This window comes from Chrysemys picta, chromosome 3, assembly GCF_011386835.1.
Source record: "Chrysemys picta bellii isolate R12L10 chromosome 3, ASM1138683v2, whole genome shotgun sequence".
Taxonomy (NCBI): domain Eukaryota; kingdom Metazoa; phylum Chordata; order Testudines; family Emydidae; genus Chrysemys; species Chrysemys picta.
In genome coordinates this window covers 92099700-92119522 of record NC_088793.1, presented here as the reverse complement: position 1 = coordinate 92119522, position 19823 = coordinate 92099700, and the positions used below count along the sequence as shown (strand labels likewise).

The window sequence follows — 19823 nt, the reverse complement described above, 5'->3', positions numbered from 1 at the left end:
TGATAGTTTCTCCATTGTTGCAATGTCCTGGTGAAATCGCTCGCCGTGCTCATCGCTCACTGCTCCGCAGTTCGGTGGAAAAAAATCTAGATGAGAGTGCAAAAAATGTATCTTTAGTGACATGTTGCAACCAAGGCTTTTGTATGCCTTGAGGAGGTTTTCCACCAACAACCTGCAGTTGTCTGCCTTGTTGTTTCCGAGAAAATTTATTGCCACTAACTGGAAGGCTTTCCATGCCGTCTTTTCCTTGCCACGCAGTGCATGGTCAAATGCATCATCTCGAAATAGTTCACGAATCTGAGGACCAACAAAGACACCTTCCTTTATCTTAGCTTCACTTAACCTTGGAAATTTTTCATGGAGGTACTTGAAAGCTGCTTGTGTTTTGTCAATGGCCTTGACAAAGTTCTTCATCAGACCCAGCTTGATGTGTAAGGGTGGTAACAAAATCTTCCTTGATTCAACAAGTGGTGGATGCTGAACACTTTTCCTCCCAAGCTCCAATGACTGTCAGAGTAGCCAATCTTTCTTGATGTAATGGGAATCTCTTACACGACTATCCCATTCGCAGAGAAAACAGCAGTACTTTGTGTATCCAGTCTGCAGACCAAACAAGAGAGCAACAACCTTTAAATCGCCACAAAGCTGCCACTGATGTTAGTCATAGTTTATGCACCTCAAAAGTTGTTTCATGGTGTCATAGGTTTCCTTCACATGGACTGCATGACCAACTGGAATTGATGGCAAAACATTGCCATTATGCAGTAAAACAGCTTTAAGACTCGTCTTCGATGAATCAATGAACAGTCTCCACTCATCTGGATCGTGAACGAGGTTGAGGGCTGCCATCACGCCATCGATGCTGTTGCAGGCTACAAGATCACCTTCCATGAAGAAGAATGGGACAAGATCCTTTTGACGGTCACGGAACATGGAAACCCTAACATCACCTGCCAGGAGATTCCACTGCTGTAGTCTGGAGCCCAACAGCTCTGCCTTACTCTTGGGTAGTTCCAAATCCCTGATAAGGTCATTCAGTTCACCTTGTGTTATGAGGTGTGGTTCAGAGGAGGAGGATGGGAGAAAATGTGGGTCCTGTGACATTGATGGTTCAGGACCAGAAGTTTCATCCTCTTCCTCTTCCTCGTCTGACTCAAGTGAGAATGCTTCTGGTGCATCAGGAACCGGCAGTCCTTCTCCGTGGGGTACTGGGCGTATAGCTGATGGAATGTTTGGATAATGCACAGTCCACTTTTTCTTCTTTGACACATCTCTCCCAACTGGAGGCACCATGCAGAAGTAACAATTGCTGGTATGATCTGTTGGCTCTCTCCAAATCATTGGCACTGCAAAAGGCATAGATTTCCTTTTCCTGTTCAACCACTGGCGAAGATTTGTTGCACAAGTGTTGCAGCATATGTGTGGGGCCTACCTCTTGTTCCAATCTCCAATTTTGCAGCCAAAATAAAGGTGATAGGCTCTCTTAACCATAGTGGTTATACTGCACTTTTGTGATGCAAAAGTCACTTCACCATAAACATAGCAGAAGTTATCTGCACTGTTCACACAAGTATGAGGCATCTCTGCTCACTTTGGCTAAACAGAGATGTGTCCCTTTGCAAAATCAAACACTGACAAATAAGAGAGCACGACACTGTATGATTTGTAGAGCTGATATAGGGCAATTTGTTCAGCAGAGTGATGTAAGCTTCGTTCTGATTGCATCATCCATGACTTCTTGGAATAACATGATGCAATTCATATCATGTATGACGCAATACCAGCTTCAGATTGCATCATTCATTGTTTTGCCTAAAAAGCAAGTACTGTCCAAACCCAGGCATAGATTTATTCATAGATCCAGTCAAAGATGTATTTTAGTCATTTCTGGTTTAAATTTAGATCCCTTCCCTTTAGAACTCACTTATCCTCCGCCATTCCCAAGTCAAGGGTCATATATACTGACCCAATAGCATATCTTGAAAACTAGAGCTAATCAACAATTTTAAGCATCATTTTTGTTCTCAGTGACCCAGAATTAGTAAAGTTTGACTTCATTTATTTCAGAAGCATTTTGGCTGTAGAGCATTGTAATTGTTGAGGGGTAGGAGCAGCAGAGGTGCAAACGCAGACCTTTGTGGAAGAGCAGTATCTGGGGACTGGACTGTGAGGGGACCGCTGTGGATGGCACCCAAATGGAGGTTTGAGTTAAAGCTCAAGGGCTCCTGTAAATCCAGATGCCTAGGTTCTATTTACAAACTGAATCCTGCAGGTTTAGCACAGCACTAATGCAGAGCTATAGTGAATAGAAACAAGTGGGGTATTCCCGAGACTATTTTTGCTCAATATCTTTATACATTACTTACTGCTGTAAGGCAGTAGAAAAAGCATGATCTCTAGAGATGACCGTAGGTGCAGAATTCTGGTCAAGATTACAAACCATCCTCCCCAAAAGTTAGAGGGTATTTGGATCCAGATTTTGTTTCAGGCTGCTCTCCACTGATAACTAAATTCCTGTTGGTACCGAAACATGAACTGGAGATATATTTGAGAACACAGAATGGAAGGAAGATTTAAATATATTTGAGAAATGGATTAATGTGAAGTCTGTTGCAAGTGGAATTTAATGTTCCAAAATTTAAGCTCATGCATTGTGTACTTCAGAAGAAAATATAGGAGAATAAGTTATATCAAATGGTCCAGAGCTAGAGTGATCTAGTGAGGAAAAGGATTTAGGAACTGTAATAATTTGAAAGTTGGGGCACCATTTCTGGTAGCCACAATGAAAGGAAAAAGATTATTAGATTATAGAAATGGGAATAAATTGTAAAGCAAAGGATGTGATTCAACTATATAAAGCTATAACAAGGATATATTATGAATGGTATGCGCAGTTTTGGTCACCAAAGGATATCCATATTTTAGAAGATGTATGAAGGAAGACAACATCACTAATTTAGGATAAAGACGGAAAGTCCTATAAAGAACTGAATTAAGCCTATGCAGTCTGAAAAAAATGAAATTGTGTTGTGGTTTGGGAATGGGCAGGGACCAGGACTGTTGTGCCTCTATTCGTGCTGTTACTCCCACCCCTTCTCTGCATCTCCCCCCCCCCCCCCACCCATGGGAGTGCTGTTCTCCCCCTATCTGAGCACCAAATGCCCCCCATCTCGCCACCATGTCTGAATACTGGACATCCCCATGTCCCTGCTGAACAGCAGAGAGCCCCTGAATCTGGGATCAGAGCCCCCTTTGACTGTCAGCACCTCCATCCCTGCCCTCCCATCAGAGCCAGGCATGGGGCTATGGAGGCAAATCACAACTTCAAGGGATCCATGACACAAGCCATTGGGGTTAGTGCCAAATCATGGTGTACCTAAAGAGGGCACGAAGACCTGTAGGAAAACAACTGTTAATAATGCACAATAAGCACCAAGTCACCATTCAGCTGGGCTCTCCACCCACTACCTTAGCCTCAGGGATAGAGTTGCCTCTTTACCTGTACCCCTCCGCCTTACTCGGGATGGAAACAGCCCACGGATCTGCTAAGAGCAGAGTTTGACTCCAGAGTATACAGTTTTCAAATCCTGCTTCGCTTACCCAGCCCTCATAAGGATCTGCCATGATTGCAGTCCCTGTGCTCACGTGAGAACAGGGCATACCCCTTCCAAAGAGGGTGGAAAAGATGTGGGGCCATGTGGGCTGAACAAACCAAAGGGAAGTGGGAGGGACCATCCTTTTAGGTGCATGGCCCAAGTGTACACTAGGGTAGGATTATGCAACCTCCTGGGGCAATGCAGCTCTGCTCCACTCTGAACACAGAGACAAGCCTTAAATACATGACATAGTCCTTAAATTGCTGTTTTCTGATCAAGATGGAAAAAGTAGGCCCATGGGCCTTTCCATCCAAATTTCCGGAGATAATCTTACCCCAGGGTCCCAGCTGTTGCTAGCTTAGACTCTGGTAGGTAGATTTCGAGGCAAAAAGTCTACTGGGAGGAGGTTCTGGAGACTAAAAGTTGCCACAGCTTATCTTATTCTGGGAGCACTGAAGTGAGCTAGCATGGTCCCAAAAGTGGGCAACACTAGCCAGTAATAAGTTGTGGTGAGAGTAACCAGGGGACATGCCAATTCATGCCTTTACTCTCAGCAGCTTCCTCCAGCAAACTTATGTGGAGGCCATGGGGAGATTTTAAAATTGGTCCTATATAACAGGTTTCCCCCCAAGAGGGCAGCAGTAAAAAAGCCACCTCACTTCTCTGAAGTGCAGTCTCCTGTGAACCACAGAGGTCCATGCTGGCAAATAAACATGTAATTTTCACCTCCCTGCACCAGCTTTAATGAACCTACCCTTGTATGTTTGAGATGCTGAAAATACAATAATAATTATATACAAAAATAATGTATATCTATTTCATATTTGCCATTAAAATAGAAATATCAGGCAAGATTTTTTGCTACAGCTGAGCTTTTCTTAGATGCACCGAGGTGGGAACCATTGGGGAGCCAGTTATGGCTCCCTAATCCTGAGCTGTTTGGCCCATGCTCAAGTTGAAGACCTGTGAGGTAGCTGTTCTGCTTTACACCACTGGTATAAGGCCCCTAGGCCAGTGGAGCGTCAGGTGGAGTGCTCTGTGCCATAACCCCACTCCCAGGATGTCACTTCTCTCCCCTGACATTGTGGGGGCAGCTGGCGAAGGAGATATCTATGCCAAAGGGGAAGCCTCCTTCTCAAGGATTTCTCTACTAGCTATCTCCAGCTGCTTTAAGTCCACTTTGCCCCACTGAGTGCAGTGCATAATAGACTTATGTGAACTGGAGAATCTGGCTCATGTAACTTTGAGGGGTAGTATTAATTAGCTTCTCTGATTTGGATTGTTTGGATTACATGTACTTCTTTGATATACATAGAAAATGGCTCCCTGAGATGTCTGAAAATAGGGTGGCAGCTGTGCATAAGTGTGTATTATACTTTGGGGATTTGTCTACAATAGCTTATCCTAGCAGAAAATGTATACACAAAATTAAACCCACTGAGTGTATTTCCATTCTGCTGAATCAAAAGCTTTTTCTGCATCTGAAGATGCAATTGTATTGTCCAAATTTTCAGTATTTTGTTAAAATATTTTATAAGATCACTAAACTACATGGGGATTATTTGGGGGGCATAAATAAAGCTTGGTTTGCAAGCACTAGTTTTTCAAATGCTCACTGTAGTCTTGGCTGTCTCATCTTGTGAGAATTTTATTATCTGAATTTGAAGGCAATGGATTTCTGATTGTCTCAGAAAGAAGTGTTTCAGAAAGTACTAGCTTTCTGCAGACCAAAATATGCATGGCCTTTTGCACTATGGAGCTCCCACATAGCTATGCATGGTGGCAGACCAAAGACCAATAAACTGCTTGGTGGGGTGGGAGAACCCCAGTGTATTATATGGAGAGTTGTAAATAAAGTTTCTTCCTCCCATGTATTGCTACTCCCTGTTCTGGTGTCCTCAATCCCATTTCCTCACCCCAAGGTCATGCATTCATTCCATGTTAGTTGCTATATCTCCAGTCAACTGCTTGATTTAGTAATAAGGCCTTCACTTCCTTCATTGTTGGAGAAGCTTCACCAATTGGAAGTATCAGAGGGGTAGCCGGGTTAGTCTGAATCTGTAAAAAGCAACAGAGGGTCCTGTGGCACCTTTAAGACTAACGGAAGTATTGGGAGCATAAGCTTTCGTGGGTAAGAACCTCACTTCTTCAGGTGCCACAGGACCCTCTGTTGCTTTTTACCAATTGGAAGAGATCTCTATGCCCGCATCATCACCAAAGGGTAAACCATAAGGAAGCTATCACCTTGTTTGAACAAGATGACTTATTTAAACTTTTTCCTCAAATCATTTAGTGAGGGATAAACAGTCTCATGCTAAGACATAGAAAAAGGCATAGAATATGCTCAGTTCATCAACTAACATCGTTCTCATGAACCTGAGACTTAGGCAGTCACGTAAGGCCAAAGTCAAAATTACATACCTGCTTCTGAAGGGAAAATACTGTTGAAATGAGAAAGGATCTGTAGCTTAGGAAGCCATGTAGAATTAGATTTGGACTGACTAAATACCTTAAATTGTAATTTTTCCCTTTTTGCTAAACTTGTTAAATTCTCTGTATTTGTGCTGAAACTCAAGGCAGTAACCTACATGAAAGTTGGATTTGGCAGATGCATATTGCAAGTAACTTTCTAGTGGGCAATATTTAGCATCATGAATTTGATGTCTGTTAGGAATTTCAGCATAATGTCATAGTGACAAATAGTATTTTGAGGCTATCTTCTGAAAACTCTTTCAAAAGTTTTTTTCTTCATATCTTCCTAAAAATTCAAGAATCCTTGTGCTAATTCTCCTACAACTGTTCTCTAAATTGGCGTGCTTATTTCAGTTCTCTCCTTTAATGCTTTCCCACTGTGATTCAAGTTTCCTCATATTTTTCTCAACTTAATCAACTGTTACTTTCCTCTTTAAATGCTAATATCCAGATGTTTATTGTTTGTCTCTTACAGCTGGTTCCTTTATTTCCATCTCTCATGGTGCTAAATTGGTTTTGCGGCGAGGAATTAGTTACAGATTAGTCTTCACCATTTTTGGATATCTTTGCCCCACTGTCCTCCACATGAGCTGAGGAAGATGGTGCCAGCCTTGTCTCTTTCTTTTCTCTCTTTCTTCAGTACCACTTCCGTACACCTCTGTACAGTCTAGTGATCTATTAAATGAAACATTGTATTTTTATTATTTTTCTCATTCCTCAGAATAAATCTAGCTGAGCTGCATATTGCCAGCTTCACAAAATTCAAGTTAAGATAATATTGGATACTAAAGTTTAGTCTCTGTACAGCACATAAGAACCGCTCTTATCTACAACATCCCGTGATTCCACTGCATATATTTTTTGTTTGCTCAGAGGGCCTGATTTTCAGCCTAGCCTATACCAGGCCTTTTATTTAGTGCCCAATGTTTGCATGCACAAAAAGTATGATGAGTTTTCAAAATCTTGCCCAAAATGTTGTTTGTTATAGCAAAGATGGTAGTTCATGTTGAAGTTCAGATTAACTAAAACCTCTTTAACCAGTAATTTTGGTTGATTTTAAAATAAAAATGTTAATGTATAAGGGGTAAAGCAAATTATTGTCTTACTGTTTATTTTTTATAACCCATTGAATTACTTATTCTACTTATCCACAGTATGATTATATTCATTTTGAATTTAATTCTGGACTACATTAAGTTAAAGGTGGTGTCTTTCTCTCCTATGAAGTTTAGAAGAAATGGAAGAGAAATACCAAAACAGGGAATCAAGACCAGAAGATTTACAGCTTATCGCAGAGTTGAAAGACCTGATTGCAGAGAGGGACCAACTCATAAAGAAACTGATTGTAAGACTTTTTGTGCTCTTTCTGGTATTAATATATTAACAGATATAAGTATTAGTCTAATTTCTTGAAAAACCTTGATTAAAATGGATTTAAGGCCTCAGTTCTGCTTACACTTATGCATATGCTTAACTTTATTGCAGTAGTCCCATTGACTTAACTGGAAATACAGTAGTAAAGTTAAGCACATGCCTAAAGGTTTGTAGGACCAAGCTTAATATTGTAAATATATATAAAAATGTAAATTGCAAAAAAAAAAAAATTCAAAATTACAATATTCTATTAAAATTACAATATTCTCTTAAAGAGTAAGTGCCTGAAAGCCAGAAAATTCAAAGTTAAGGTTACTTAAGTAGAATAAAACATATATGCATTGGAAAATATGGGAATACAGAATTAAGGAATCCCAAATAACTTTACTTCCACCTTTGTATCTGTACCATCCTGTAGGTGCCCTCAATGTAAGGTAGCTATATTCCCATGGCTAGATGGTATGTTGAAAAATGGACAGGAAGTCTGGTAACTGAGTGTATGTTAAACCCTGTATACACTGGTGTTTTGCCTGCATCTGTGGACATCTCAAACCATATTGACCTTGGCTTTTGCAAAAGAGTATGCAAATGATAACCGTAAGTAATACTAGGATTAAAAAATCTGCAGGCCCAGGAAGCTCAACCACTGAGGAAAATGAAATATTAAAATCATGTGAGAGTTTTCTGTTAGGAAGAGGGGAAGGGAGTTAAATATTATAGGTCTTGGGGTATATATGAAGTGTAACAATAATATTTTTCACTTGTATAGTGCCTTCCATCTGAGGATCTCAATGTACATGCTTTATAAACAACAAGTAAATTAGCTTTACAACACCTCTGTAAAGCAGGTAAGTACTATTATCTCCATTGTACAGCTAAAGAAATTGAGACACAGCAATTGAGACCAGCTTAAAATCTAAGTCTCCCGACACTCAATTCTGTGCCTTAACCATAAGACCATTCATTATTCTTCTCTCCAGAGGCAAAATGTTGGTGTTGCTGTTTGTCAAGGGAAGGTGAACTAGACACTAGTCTCCAGTTGAGTAGGTAACACATATACAGTATAATGAATAGGTGGTGCATACATTCGTATGTTGAACATGTTACGGTGTGATAGGAATATGTGGTTCCAATTGTCATATGTAAACAGACTGTCTTATGATTTTGAGTGGATGATTAGCAGGGATATGAGGGCAGACTTAAGGTTGTTTGGAGTACCATAACTATATTTCCATACTTTCCAATATTTTCAGTAGGAAGAACTAAGTGTAACTGAATTTCCTGGCTTTCAGATATGTGTGTTTCTTAAAACCACAACATTACATTATGTTTCTTTCTCTGAAGTTATTCAGGGCTTAACAAACGTGTTCTGGAATTTCCTTTGATGTTGTGTCTTTTTCCTTCAAAGAATAGCTGAATGACACCACACTGTACGTTTTTAGGTTGGAAGATCATCACTAGCAGAACCAAAGCTTCAAAGCAATGGCTAGTTCTAAGATTACCACCTTTCAGCTAGCTAAACAACTGAGATAAATGCCACATCCATTTTGGGCTGGATCCATTGGACTGAGGAAAGAGAGATGTGGGTGGCAGAGGGAGGAATGTGAAAATGTAAGGTGTCTGAGCATGCTGAGTGATGTAGCGAAAGATATGGGTACCTTTGCTAATAAGACAGAGAATATTGGAAAGGGCAGGTGTTTTTCCCCTTTCCCCAATAACCTTTTATTGTGGAGCACTAGTTTCACTAACTCAGGTTTATTGAGACTTATGCTCTACTTGTTCCTTTCACATCTATGTGGCCTCTGCTGTTCTGCACACAGTAATAATGTGGTGGATGAGGAGAATTTCAGTTATGTTTCTTTTTGAAAAATCCACATACTAAATTCCCCGAAGCTCAGTTTTATTGACCTTGAAGATAGAGGAGTAAGCTAACCCTGCCCAGATTTGAACCTGTGACTCTAGGAAAATTAGATATTTCAAATCAGATGTTTAAATCACTAAGACAAATCCTTCATCAGAGCATGAATATTCCATTATAACTTCTCACATTTTGTTTCTAAACCTGCTTCTCTTTCAGTGAAAAATACTACCAAACATCCACTCCCTTAATTCTTCCCATTCCATCTCAGTTTATGTATTCTTGAGAGTCTCCTAGTTTCCCACCCATTCCTGACTATGTAGAAAGCATCCCATAGAAGCAAAGTGAATTTCCTGTAGTAGTTTACTAGAGAAGGACTGGACTGGGAGTCAGGAGTCTTTGGTTCTAAACCAGCTTTTATAATTGCTTGCTATGTGACCTTGGACAGGTCTGTTAAACTTTCTGAATTCTGTAAAACGGATAATATATAGGAATGTTGTGAGACAGCTAAATAATGGGATTCTCCTGTCTGGCTGAGCTGCTTTTGGCACAATAGTGTGGCTGTAAATGGGGTTGGTCTGGTCTTCAGCATAATTGTGAGGTTCATCGTCTGGCCCATTGAAGTGCTATATACTGAACGTGCACAATATTGTTAAGATGAGAATAAAATATAGGAGTTTTTGGCTCCCAGTCTTGTAATGTGCTAAAAACCATATGACCTCAGGAGAGTTAAGGATACCATCACCATTTTCTTCAAGAAAATATTTGTACTGTACCAATGAATTTAGAGGAAGAGGAAGACATAAGTTGTCCTTGTGGTGCTTATATTTTTAACACCAGACAGTTCTTTGCTGAACTTTACTAAGTTTGTCAGACTCTTGACAAATTTTACAAAGTTTAGTGGATCTTAAGTCTGCAGCAGCCTGATGGAATGTTTGATGCTCCTAATTCAGCAACGAATAGCTTAAAAAAATTAAAAAGCAGGTTTTTTTTAAATCATAGACATTCAAGAACTTGAAGAAACCAATCTGAAGTTTTTATGTCAAGCTACCTCTGAGATATTTCATGACAAAATAGCATTAAGTCCTAAATATAAGCCATATCTACTTTTCCCAACTTCCATATCTCAGAAATGGCTTGTCCAATTTACCTTACTTTTGGCACCAAAAAAAAAAAAAAGAAAAAGGAAAAGTTCCTCTGGTCATAGACTATACATACAAGATTTAAATCGGACAGGACCTTACACAGGATTTTAGACAGGTGAGGATGGGGACAAATCAGCTTAATAAGGGGAAATTGGTTACAACCAAACAACTACTCTGAACCTTCACAGCTCAAAGTACTCGTTGCTGAATTAGGAACATCAGAATATTCTGTCAGGCTGCTAATAGCCTTATTTGGGGAGTTGTAGACACTCAGCATATCATAGGATTGGGGCCTCTCTCAGCAATTCCGTAGGGATGATGTGTGCATTAGTTAAAAGTTCATACAACATTTTGAAAATGTAAAGCATTTGAAATTAGTGGCACTTGAGAAGGATCACTCCTCAGCCTTTTTACTGCAGCTTCACTGATGGGGACATCTTTGACCAAGGCCACACAGGAGGATAGTGGCAGAACAAAGATCAAGCATTGTGGGTCCCTGCCTATCCACAGTCCACTAAACCATGCTGTCTCTCAAGTGTAAAATGTACACAACAGAAACTCATTAATGTAAATTATTTAGTGTTTCTTTAATTGTATATAAGATCATACATAAATACATTTTAAATAATGGATTGATTGGAATATATAGGAATACAGGTTTAGAACTGAATGTGTTTGAAACAGTATTATATACATATCTTGCCATTAGCTAATGGAAAATGCATAAAGAGAAGTTTGTATTTCTTGTTCTTCTTTATTAGGATGACAAAAAATTCTATCAACTAGAACTAGTCAACAGAGAGACAAACTTCAACAAAGTGTTTAATGCAAGCCCTAATGTCGGAGTTATTAATCCACTGGTGAAGGTAGGCTTCACAGGCTTTATTGCTAAAATGGAAAAGAAATCTGTGTTAATACGTAGTGTAAAAAAAAGAAAAGAAAGAAAGAGAGAAACATGATAGTCTCTATATTTTGTCAGATGTGTTCAAAACACTGAATATAGTTCATTGCTAGCCTGTATTCTATTTATTATTATTTATTTGTATTATGGTAGTACTTAGGGACCCAAACTGAGATTGTGCTCCACTGTGCTGGCTACTGTGAAAACATAGCAAAAGATAGTCCCTGCCCTAAAAAGCTTAAAATCTAAATAGATAAGATAGACAACAGATATAGGGGGAAGGATTATAACATACAAGTAAAGTGAGCAGCAATGGTCTGAAAATGTCATGTTAGTTCCGGAGAGAGACAAGGTGGGTGAGGTAATATTTTTTATTGGACTATCTTCTGTTGGTGAGAGAGACAAGCTTTCAAGTTTACATAGAGCTTTTCTTCAGGTCTGGGAAACATCAGAGTGTGGCCACTAAATACAAGATCTGACACAAGTGGCTATTCACCCACGAAAGCTTATGCTCCAATACATCTGTTAGTCTTAAAGGTGCCATAGGACACTCTGTTGCTTTTTACAGATCCAGACTAACACGGCTATCCCTCTGATACTAAATACAAGATTGTTTAGCATAAGTAGTTAACCCATACTTCAGAGGACCATTCAAGGAGAAGTGGCTCGTTAACACCCCTCCAGTCATGGGGGTTGGGGGGAGAAAAGGGAGGAAAGGCAGCTGTGGATGGTTGTTAGTGGGTTATACATTGTTGTAATAAGCCAAAACACTGCATTCATGGAGTTAAATCAGTCTCTTACCTTAACTAACCTTTTTAAGGGTTCACATCAGATCATATAAGAACATTTCCCTGTCTCTCCCCCATATACCTTCTGTCAGTTACCTGGTCCCTCATATTTTGCAGGGCCCAGTAGCTCTGTAAAGCTCTTTTGTGAGCTAGGTCCCGCAGCACTGCTGCATTAAAATCGGTCTCACAGTAAACTCTGGAGTGCTCTGTGTGGGGAAAACTCAACATGTGAGAAATTTAAATAAAATGGTAACCTAGGCCTAAAAGAGACAATATCAGAACTGTGGACACCTAAACCAGATAAAGGTGAGGTCTCCACTTAAAGGAGCATGTAGAAATACAGACACTGCATGCCCAACTAACAGAGGTGCAAATAGCAAGATAGATGGTAAAGCATGGCTTAGGTGAGTAGAGTGCCCTACAAGGGCTCTCTACATGCCAATCTGTGCCTCCCACATCTACACTGCCATTTTTAGCAGCGTAGTGTCCCATTCCTGGAGCCTTTCCCCACTGTGTCCCTGTCAGAGCTTTTTTCTGTGATATGTAGCTTACAGGCACCCTACACACTGCCAGAAGATAAAGGCTTGGGAGTGTAGCTCCAAAAGTTTTGGAAGATTTTCTCAACTAATTGTCTTTAAACCTTTGAGGTTTAACTATGAATGTTAGCTGGTGTGGGTTTTTTTTTGTTTTGGTTTGGGATTGTTGGTGTTTGTTTTTTTGTTTGGTTTTTGTTTTTTGTCATTTTGATTTATGAAGCACTTACGCAAACTTCTGCAGCCTCAGATCATCAGACTGATCACTCACAAATATTTGGACATGTACTTCTATCAATTATACCTTTTAAGATCAGAGCCATAATCCATAAACCAGCCTTAAGAATTCAAAGATTTCTAGAACTTGGATTTTGTATAATTACTTAGCAATGTTTTAGATTTTAATTATCTTACATTATATTAGTTTTCTAGTTTAAATTAAATACAAACTTTATAAAACCATTTTCTTTAGCTCATCAGGAATAATTGTGACCTTATCCATTTAAAAAAAAACCCACCATACTAAGCTATGCTGATGGCATACCAACAGTGTAGAGTGCTAGCACAGAAGATATCCATGGGTTAAGAAGCAACTTGGGAATTCATAACTAAGGGCCTGACCCAGTGTACATTGCAGTCAAGGGAAGGATGCCTACTGACTGGAGTAGAAATAGGATCAGGCCGTAAAATTTGCAGAAGTGATTTGTTGGAAGATGAGCCACGGGGAAAATATTTCGGGAGATGCTTGTTTCCTCTTGGCCAGACTAAACAGCAGCATTAAAACTTATTGAAACTGAACATACTGTAAATTCTACTTTTACTGGAATAGAGATAATGGAATAAATAATCAACAAAAAAGGAAGGTCAGACTGAGGGAGACAACCTAAAATGAAGGGGGGAAATAACAGCTAATATTGTATTAATAAAATATAGCTGTGGTCAGTCAAAATAGCAACATGAAGATTCAAGTGGCATTAGTTTGTTTTTCTTCTGTCTCATGCATCTTTATTTGACTTATTCATGTGTTTCTCTTCATAATAATAACCAAATGATCAAGATCTGGGAAGTGCTACATTCAGCATAGTGGAGATAACATTGTGAAAGTATTTATGTATTTAGTTTTGACTGCATTTTAAGTTTTAATTAAATAAATTAGTATGTAATGGAAATCCCACATTCCCAGTACTGCTAGATATATTTTCCCCACTTTTCTTGAAGCTACTTTACACTAGATGTGAAAAAAATTCTTTGATTTCCCCTCCTCAAAATCTAACCTCCTTCCCCCACTCCAATATTTTTCTGTGGCAGTTTTTGTTTCATCAACCTTCTATTATAAAATGACTGGATTCAGTACGGTTAATTATTAAAGGGGTAGCCGTGTTAGTCTGGATCTGTAAAAGCAGCAAAGATGAGGTGTTACCTCAACTGATAGAAGAGGGCCTCATCCTCCCTGATTGAACTAACCTCGTTATCTCTAGCATGACTCACTCTTGCTTGCATATTTATACCTGCCTCTGGAAATTTCCACTACATGCATCCGAAGAAGTGGGTATTCACCCACGAAAGCTCATGCTCCTATAAGTCTGTTAGTCTTTAAGGTGCCACCAGACTCCTTGTTGTTTTTGTAGATAGACTAACAAGCTACCCCCTGATCCTATCCCACTATACAGCAGCTGTTCTAGTGTGAACTAGGTGAGTGTGCTGTCCATTTGCACCTGTAGACATTGACATATGTTGATAGGAACAGGGGCAGAAAAAAAGCCCAACATATAAGGATGAAAAACCTGAGCATTTTCCATCAACTGTAGTGTAAGAGCTTCAGTGGGCAAAAAGCCAAAGAGTTTTGAGTGGGTGATGTCAGTGAGAGAGAACAGCAGTCCTTGGGTAGTTAAAGACCAACACCTCAATTAGTAATGACTTTGTCTCCCCTTGCCAAAATATTTTGGCCTCTCTTGCTCTGAGAGCATTGGATTTTTGTTTGTTTTTCAAGTACATGTTACTAGAGAACAGTTTTAGAGGGAAAAGGAGACTCTTAGGTCAGGAATTGTAAATGGCTCTCTGGGCTTTGAACATTGAGGCATGATTAGGTAGAACCACTGCAGCACAATTGACAGCTTCTTAAATGTATGCCGTAGATCTCTGTAGTACTCTATGGTCACGTTAGCTGGGATTCTATAGTGTTTTGAGTGAATTTAATGAAAGTTCCAAATGTCACTTTGTATCTCTAGAATGCACTGTTTGCAAAATTCCAGAAACCTAGTTTATTATATGTATTTTACAAGGGAAACTATTTTACTTTTCCTGAGCACTTGGATGTAGGGAATATACTCAGGGAAATTTAAAGATAATACATAAGAAAAAGCTGCCAGAAAAAAAATGACCCATGAAGCACAAAGCTTTAATACAATATAATTTCTTTTGTACCACTACTAAAATACTTTACAGACAAATCCCTGATACTTTCACTAATCTGTTTTATCACACACATAGTGTTTTCTTGGTTTTTTCAGCAGAGACTGCCTGAGGAGGTAAAGCGGGACAGTCTTAATTTAATCCTTCTCAACAGAAGACCTTTCCCCCTTATACTTAAAAAGGGACTTTACTGTTCCCTCTATCAAGACTGTGGTTTATACTGACCTTTATTCAAGTGGGAGGGGGAGAGAAACGCTGAGAGTAACCCCCTTTGGAACATATTGGCTCAGTGTGGTTGTTTCAGGCTGATCTATGGAGGTGTTTTCTCTGAACATTGAATGTGCTGCATTAGCAGCACCTGCAGCTGCCAACCAGGTAAGAGGCCAGAATTCAAACCTAGGTCTCTCATCTGACAGTACAGGACACTATCAATAGGGCAATGTGGGCATCTACAATTCAACTCTTTTCCATACCTGAACTCATCGTTCCTTTATTTCAAATGCAGTTCTGCTCTGAAGAGTATGTTACAATTTTATGACAGAGTTACAGGTGCATTTGTCTTTCAGGGACGCCATATCAAATGTGCACACTTTACAAGTAACCAGACTTTTTTTTAAGTGCTTTAGGTGGGGTTCTATAGATAGATAGATAGATAGATAGATAGTATTCGTGAGAAAAAATGAACTCAGTTTCAATTTGAAATCAAGTGGAGTATATTTTTAATGATAACCTTTTTACTATGTAAATAGGAAGTACATGATCCAGAAGTAATGAAGAGATATTTAATATGGTATGCCTCATTAGGCCATTTTGCTGTAAAAACTTTTAAGATTTGAACCTTCCATATATTTAGAAGTTCTAGAGAATCAGCGAGTAGGAGATAAAGCTAGTACTGGCATGGCAGATAGTAGATAATCATTCATTTTACATGGTAATAAGTTACTGATACTAAAAAATCAATATTACAATAACTCTCATCTATCTCTTTGAGTCACTTGAAGTACTGTCAGCTGAAGTTGAAAGATACTTCAAACTGAAAAGTTGATTTAGTTGTGCCATCTAGTGGCTAGAAATATTCTACTTAGAGCTAAAAGGTTGTGCTTTTTTCTCTTTCTGGCAAGGAACTGAAATACAGTATAGGATCAGTTATATCCTTCATAATAATGTAATAACACCCATTGATTTGGGGGTCATCAGTGCTTTAATAAAAGAATGTACCTTAATTGCAGATTTTCTAAGTTTCTGGTCAAAGACAAAAGCTAATTGTTTACCAAACTATACTTAAATGGCAAAGTGAAACTTATTGAACAGATTTATCTTTCCCTCCAATGAATTTGCTGTATTGCATTTGATAGCACAACTATTTCACTAATCCAGAGAATGTGTTTAAGTAGAAATGAAGGATAGCAGACTGAAGTATAATTTTGTAGAGAACTAGCTACCTCCCCATCTCCTTTCAATAAAATATCTTATTCTGTACATTCAATCCATCAGAATAATATACATATTGACTGCTGAGCTAGGCCTGAATTCCTTAGTAAATTTGCTTAAATATTTAATTTTCCTTTGAGAATTTATGGTATTCAGCATTGTTCAAGGAATACAATAGAGGTGCAATTATAGAAACTATTCCACTTCCCTCCAAAACTTGCTTCCCATCCAAAAAAAATAAAATAAAGAAAAAAGCTATAAAGGAACCTTCTTATCTACCAATCTCCTCATCTGTCCTGGTGCAAGGAGCCTTCCTTACATTTGTTGTTTTTAATGCAGCAAAAGAAGAAGAATGATAAATCAACAAACAGGTTTGTGAGTGTTCCCAATCTAAGTGCTCTGGAATCTAGCGGAGTGGGCAATGGACATCCTAACCGCCTGGATCCCATTCCTAATTCACCCATCCACGATATTGAGTTCAACAGCAGCAAACCACTTCCACAGCCAATACCACCCAAAGAGCCCAAGACGTTTTTGAGGTGAGCACTGACTCACCAGTCCTTTTTTTCTTAACTCATAGAAATTTTGCATTCCTATTTAGATGAAAATCCCACTTGCTTTATTAACACTTTGAGTACAAATATTACTGTGGAATTTTTACGCTCTGTTTGTAACCTCTTTACAGTATTCCTTTTTATTGTAGAGCCAGTTGAAATGTGAAATATTTTTTGACCTTTTTATAAGTCTTGAACCCTCAACTTTTAAAACCTTTTAATATTTCTTAATATGATTCATGTGCTTCCAATTGTTTACATTTTATGAACAATTGTTTTAAATGTTTGTGTGATTTACTAGTTGTCCTTTGGGAACTGTTTTTAAAACATAGGGATTTTTTTATTCATTTTTGTGTGATGACTTTTATATGACAAAATTGTTTTCTGTGGTACGTTGATTTTTTTTTTTTTTTTGGTCCTTTTCCTCATTTCTGTCAAATTTTTTCATAAACATTAGTTTAGTACAGAAATAGGAAATATGCATGGTTGGGTGTTTTAATGCTGCCTTTCCAGAAATAGAAATTAGCATTAAAATCTCCAGGATTAGTTCTTTGAAAGGGATGGTAGAGTGAATTACACTATTAATTTAACAAATGAATTAAGAGGGAAGACTCAGGTCTTTAGGCTTTAGGTGCTTGGATCCTGAGTGCACTGCAGAAGTGGTGTTCTCTATCTGTAGAATTGCTTGCTATCCTATTCCTACAACACATTTTATTTCCAAATCAAAGCAATGGCATAAGTGTCAGTTGGACAAGCAGTTGTTTCCCTTCCCTTATGATTTACATGGGTAAATCTGACACAATTCTGACAAGTGTTAAAAGTAGAAGTGGGAAATTATAGAATTAAAAATAAATAAGTAGTAACATTCTGTTTTAAGAAAATATACTTTTGTTAAATACATTGTGTTGCTTATTTTTCCCTGTGCATGTGATATGCATGCGTCTTCTCAGACGTCAGTAACATGCATGTGCATGAATTCATGGATTGTGATGCTGGAGTTTCCATTGCAAATTGTTTCGTGCCTTGTATTACCCCAGTAAAACGGTAGGATTATTTTGTTCTTAATTTTTGTTGTCCAAAGAATTTTGATCTAGCATTAAAATTACATACATTTTTCTTGTTAATAATTCTACTGAATTAGCATGTTTTAGGGGGGGGGAAACTTGTTTGCCATGCACCAATTTCCTTGTTCCTAGTATATAATTAATGTCTTTTAAATTGTGTGCATGAAATGATACAAATAATATTTCGGTTTGATTTATGTAAAATATTAAAATAGTATGTATTTTTGTTTAGTTACTGACTAGTCTTTGTTAAGCACATGTCTAAGAATGTGATGCTTGCATCATACTTCTGAAAACTATCTTTCCTAGAAGAAAAGGATGCTAAAAGAGGACCCTCCAAAGTTCCCCCCCCAACAAAAAATTTTTATCCAAAAAAAGTTAACTTTATGATTTTAATTAATATTATCTCCAAATATTTTTCCACCTTACGATGTGGCTTCTTAATTTGTCTGTGCTGCTGATGCTCTCCAATGGAGTGGATGATCACAGATATTGCAAAGGGACATTAAACTAGACTATATACTACAGTATGTGATATTTGATTTATGAAAAGATATTTGGATCATTTGTGTTGCGTATTGTATTCTCTGTGCCTTTTCCAGACGTTTTGCACTCTTTATTTTGGTGTTGGGTTAAATTTTTTTTTTCTTTTTATGAATTTAGCCCTCCTCAGACTGAAGCTTCACCAGATCCACAACGCCAGGAATGGTTTGCCCGATACTTCACATTCTGAGAGAGAATTTTTTTTTGTGGCATAGCGTGGTGTGGATTGTTTATAAGAGCATGTCTTTAAGTAAACCCTATGTGAACAAGCTTTCCTGTACTATGTCAAACACTGTGAATGAGAAAGTATTTGTCTCTCTGATTTGAAAATGCACTGTATTTCATGTGGTATTTGTTGGAATCACTTGACATGATACTATATAATGTGCGTAATTATATCAATTATTTTTATTTAAAATGGAAGAGTCTTTAAACTTTGTAATTATTACATAATAAATTTTGGTAGAACAAACATAAGGCTTTCCCCATTTTTCCTATAAATACATTTTCTTTGGTTGCAGGAAGGCTCCCCCTCCTCCCAAAGCAATGTACTGCATGGTTATAATAAATCAAAATAATCTTTCAATGATAAATAAAATGAAATAAAAAATATCAGACTAGGGCAAGGTATGTTTAATCCATCCCAAATTTATTTTGTAGCACTTTAAAAATTGTCCTCTTACTAACATTTAAAGTGGTGAATATGAAATAAATCAGACATAGTTTAACTTCTGGCCTTCAGAACTGAGTGACTTTGACAAGACCATAAAAAAACTTAGCGTTTTCTTTTTTGCTAACTTCTTACCTACTGCTAATTAGACTCTGCACTCTAGAAATAACTACTACATTTGACGTTGAGTTTCACCAGAACCTGCCTTCATGAATTACCTGTTTATTTTATGAATATCTACAAAGGCAAATGATCTTTGGAACATTTGGGATACTAAACTAAGAATCATTAAAGGAAATCTGCATTTTGAGGACATCCTCCTTCAGGCAGAATATAGGCTTTAAAAGTAACCCTATACACACAATTGTATGCAAATATTTTATTAAAGGCATAATGCCTAGCTGTCTAACATAAAATTCCAACCTAACTTTATTAAAGCTCAACCGTATCCAATTGTCTACATGAAGGAAATTTCTTTTTTA

At 38.1% G+C, this 19823-nt stretch overlaps 1 protein-coding gene across 27 annotated transcripts in view; it reads left to right on the top strand.

The window, feature by feature from the left end:
- The window catches only part of FAM184A (family with sequence similarity 184 member A), a 161102-nt gene extending 141959 nt beyond the window's left edge, over positions 1-19143 (top strand). For 7 of the 27 annotated variants that reach the window (XM_005280166.5, XM_065588410.1, XM_005280165.5 and 4 more), the window contains 4 exons: positions 7296-7413; positions 11207-11311; positions 16850-17049; positions 18792-19143. In XM_005280166.5, coding sequence (XP_005280223.1) covers positions 7296-7413; positions 11207-11311; positions 16850-17049; positions 18792-18861 — 493 coding nt within the window. In that variant the 3' untranslated portion in view covers positions 18862-19143. Of the gene's footprint in view, positions 1-7295; positions 7414-11206; positions 11312-15177; positions 15449-16849; positions 17050-18014; positions 18109-18791 lie in introns of those variants that run through there. The other 20 variants (XR_010599606.1, XR_010599605.1, XR_010599604.1 and 17 more) reach the window with 12 other exon arrangements.
- The last annotated feature ends 680 nt before the right edge of the window (positions 19144-19823 follow it).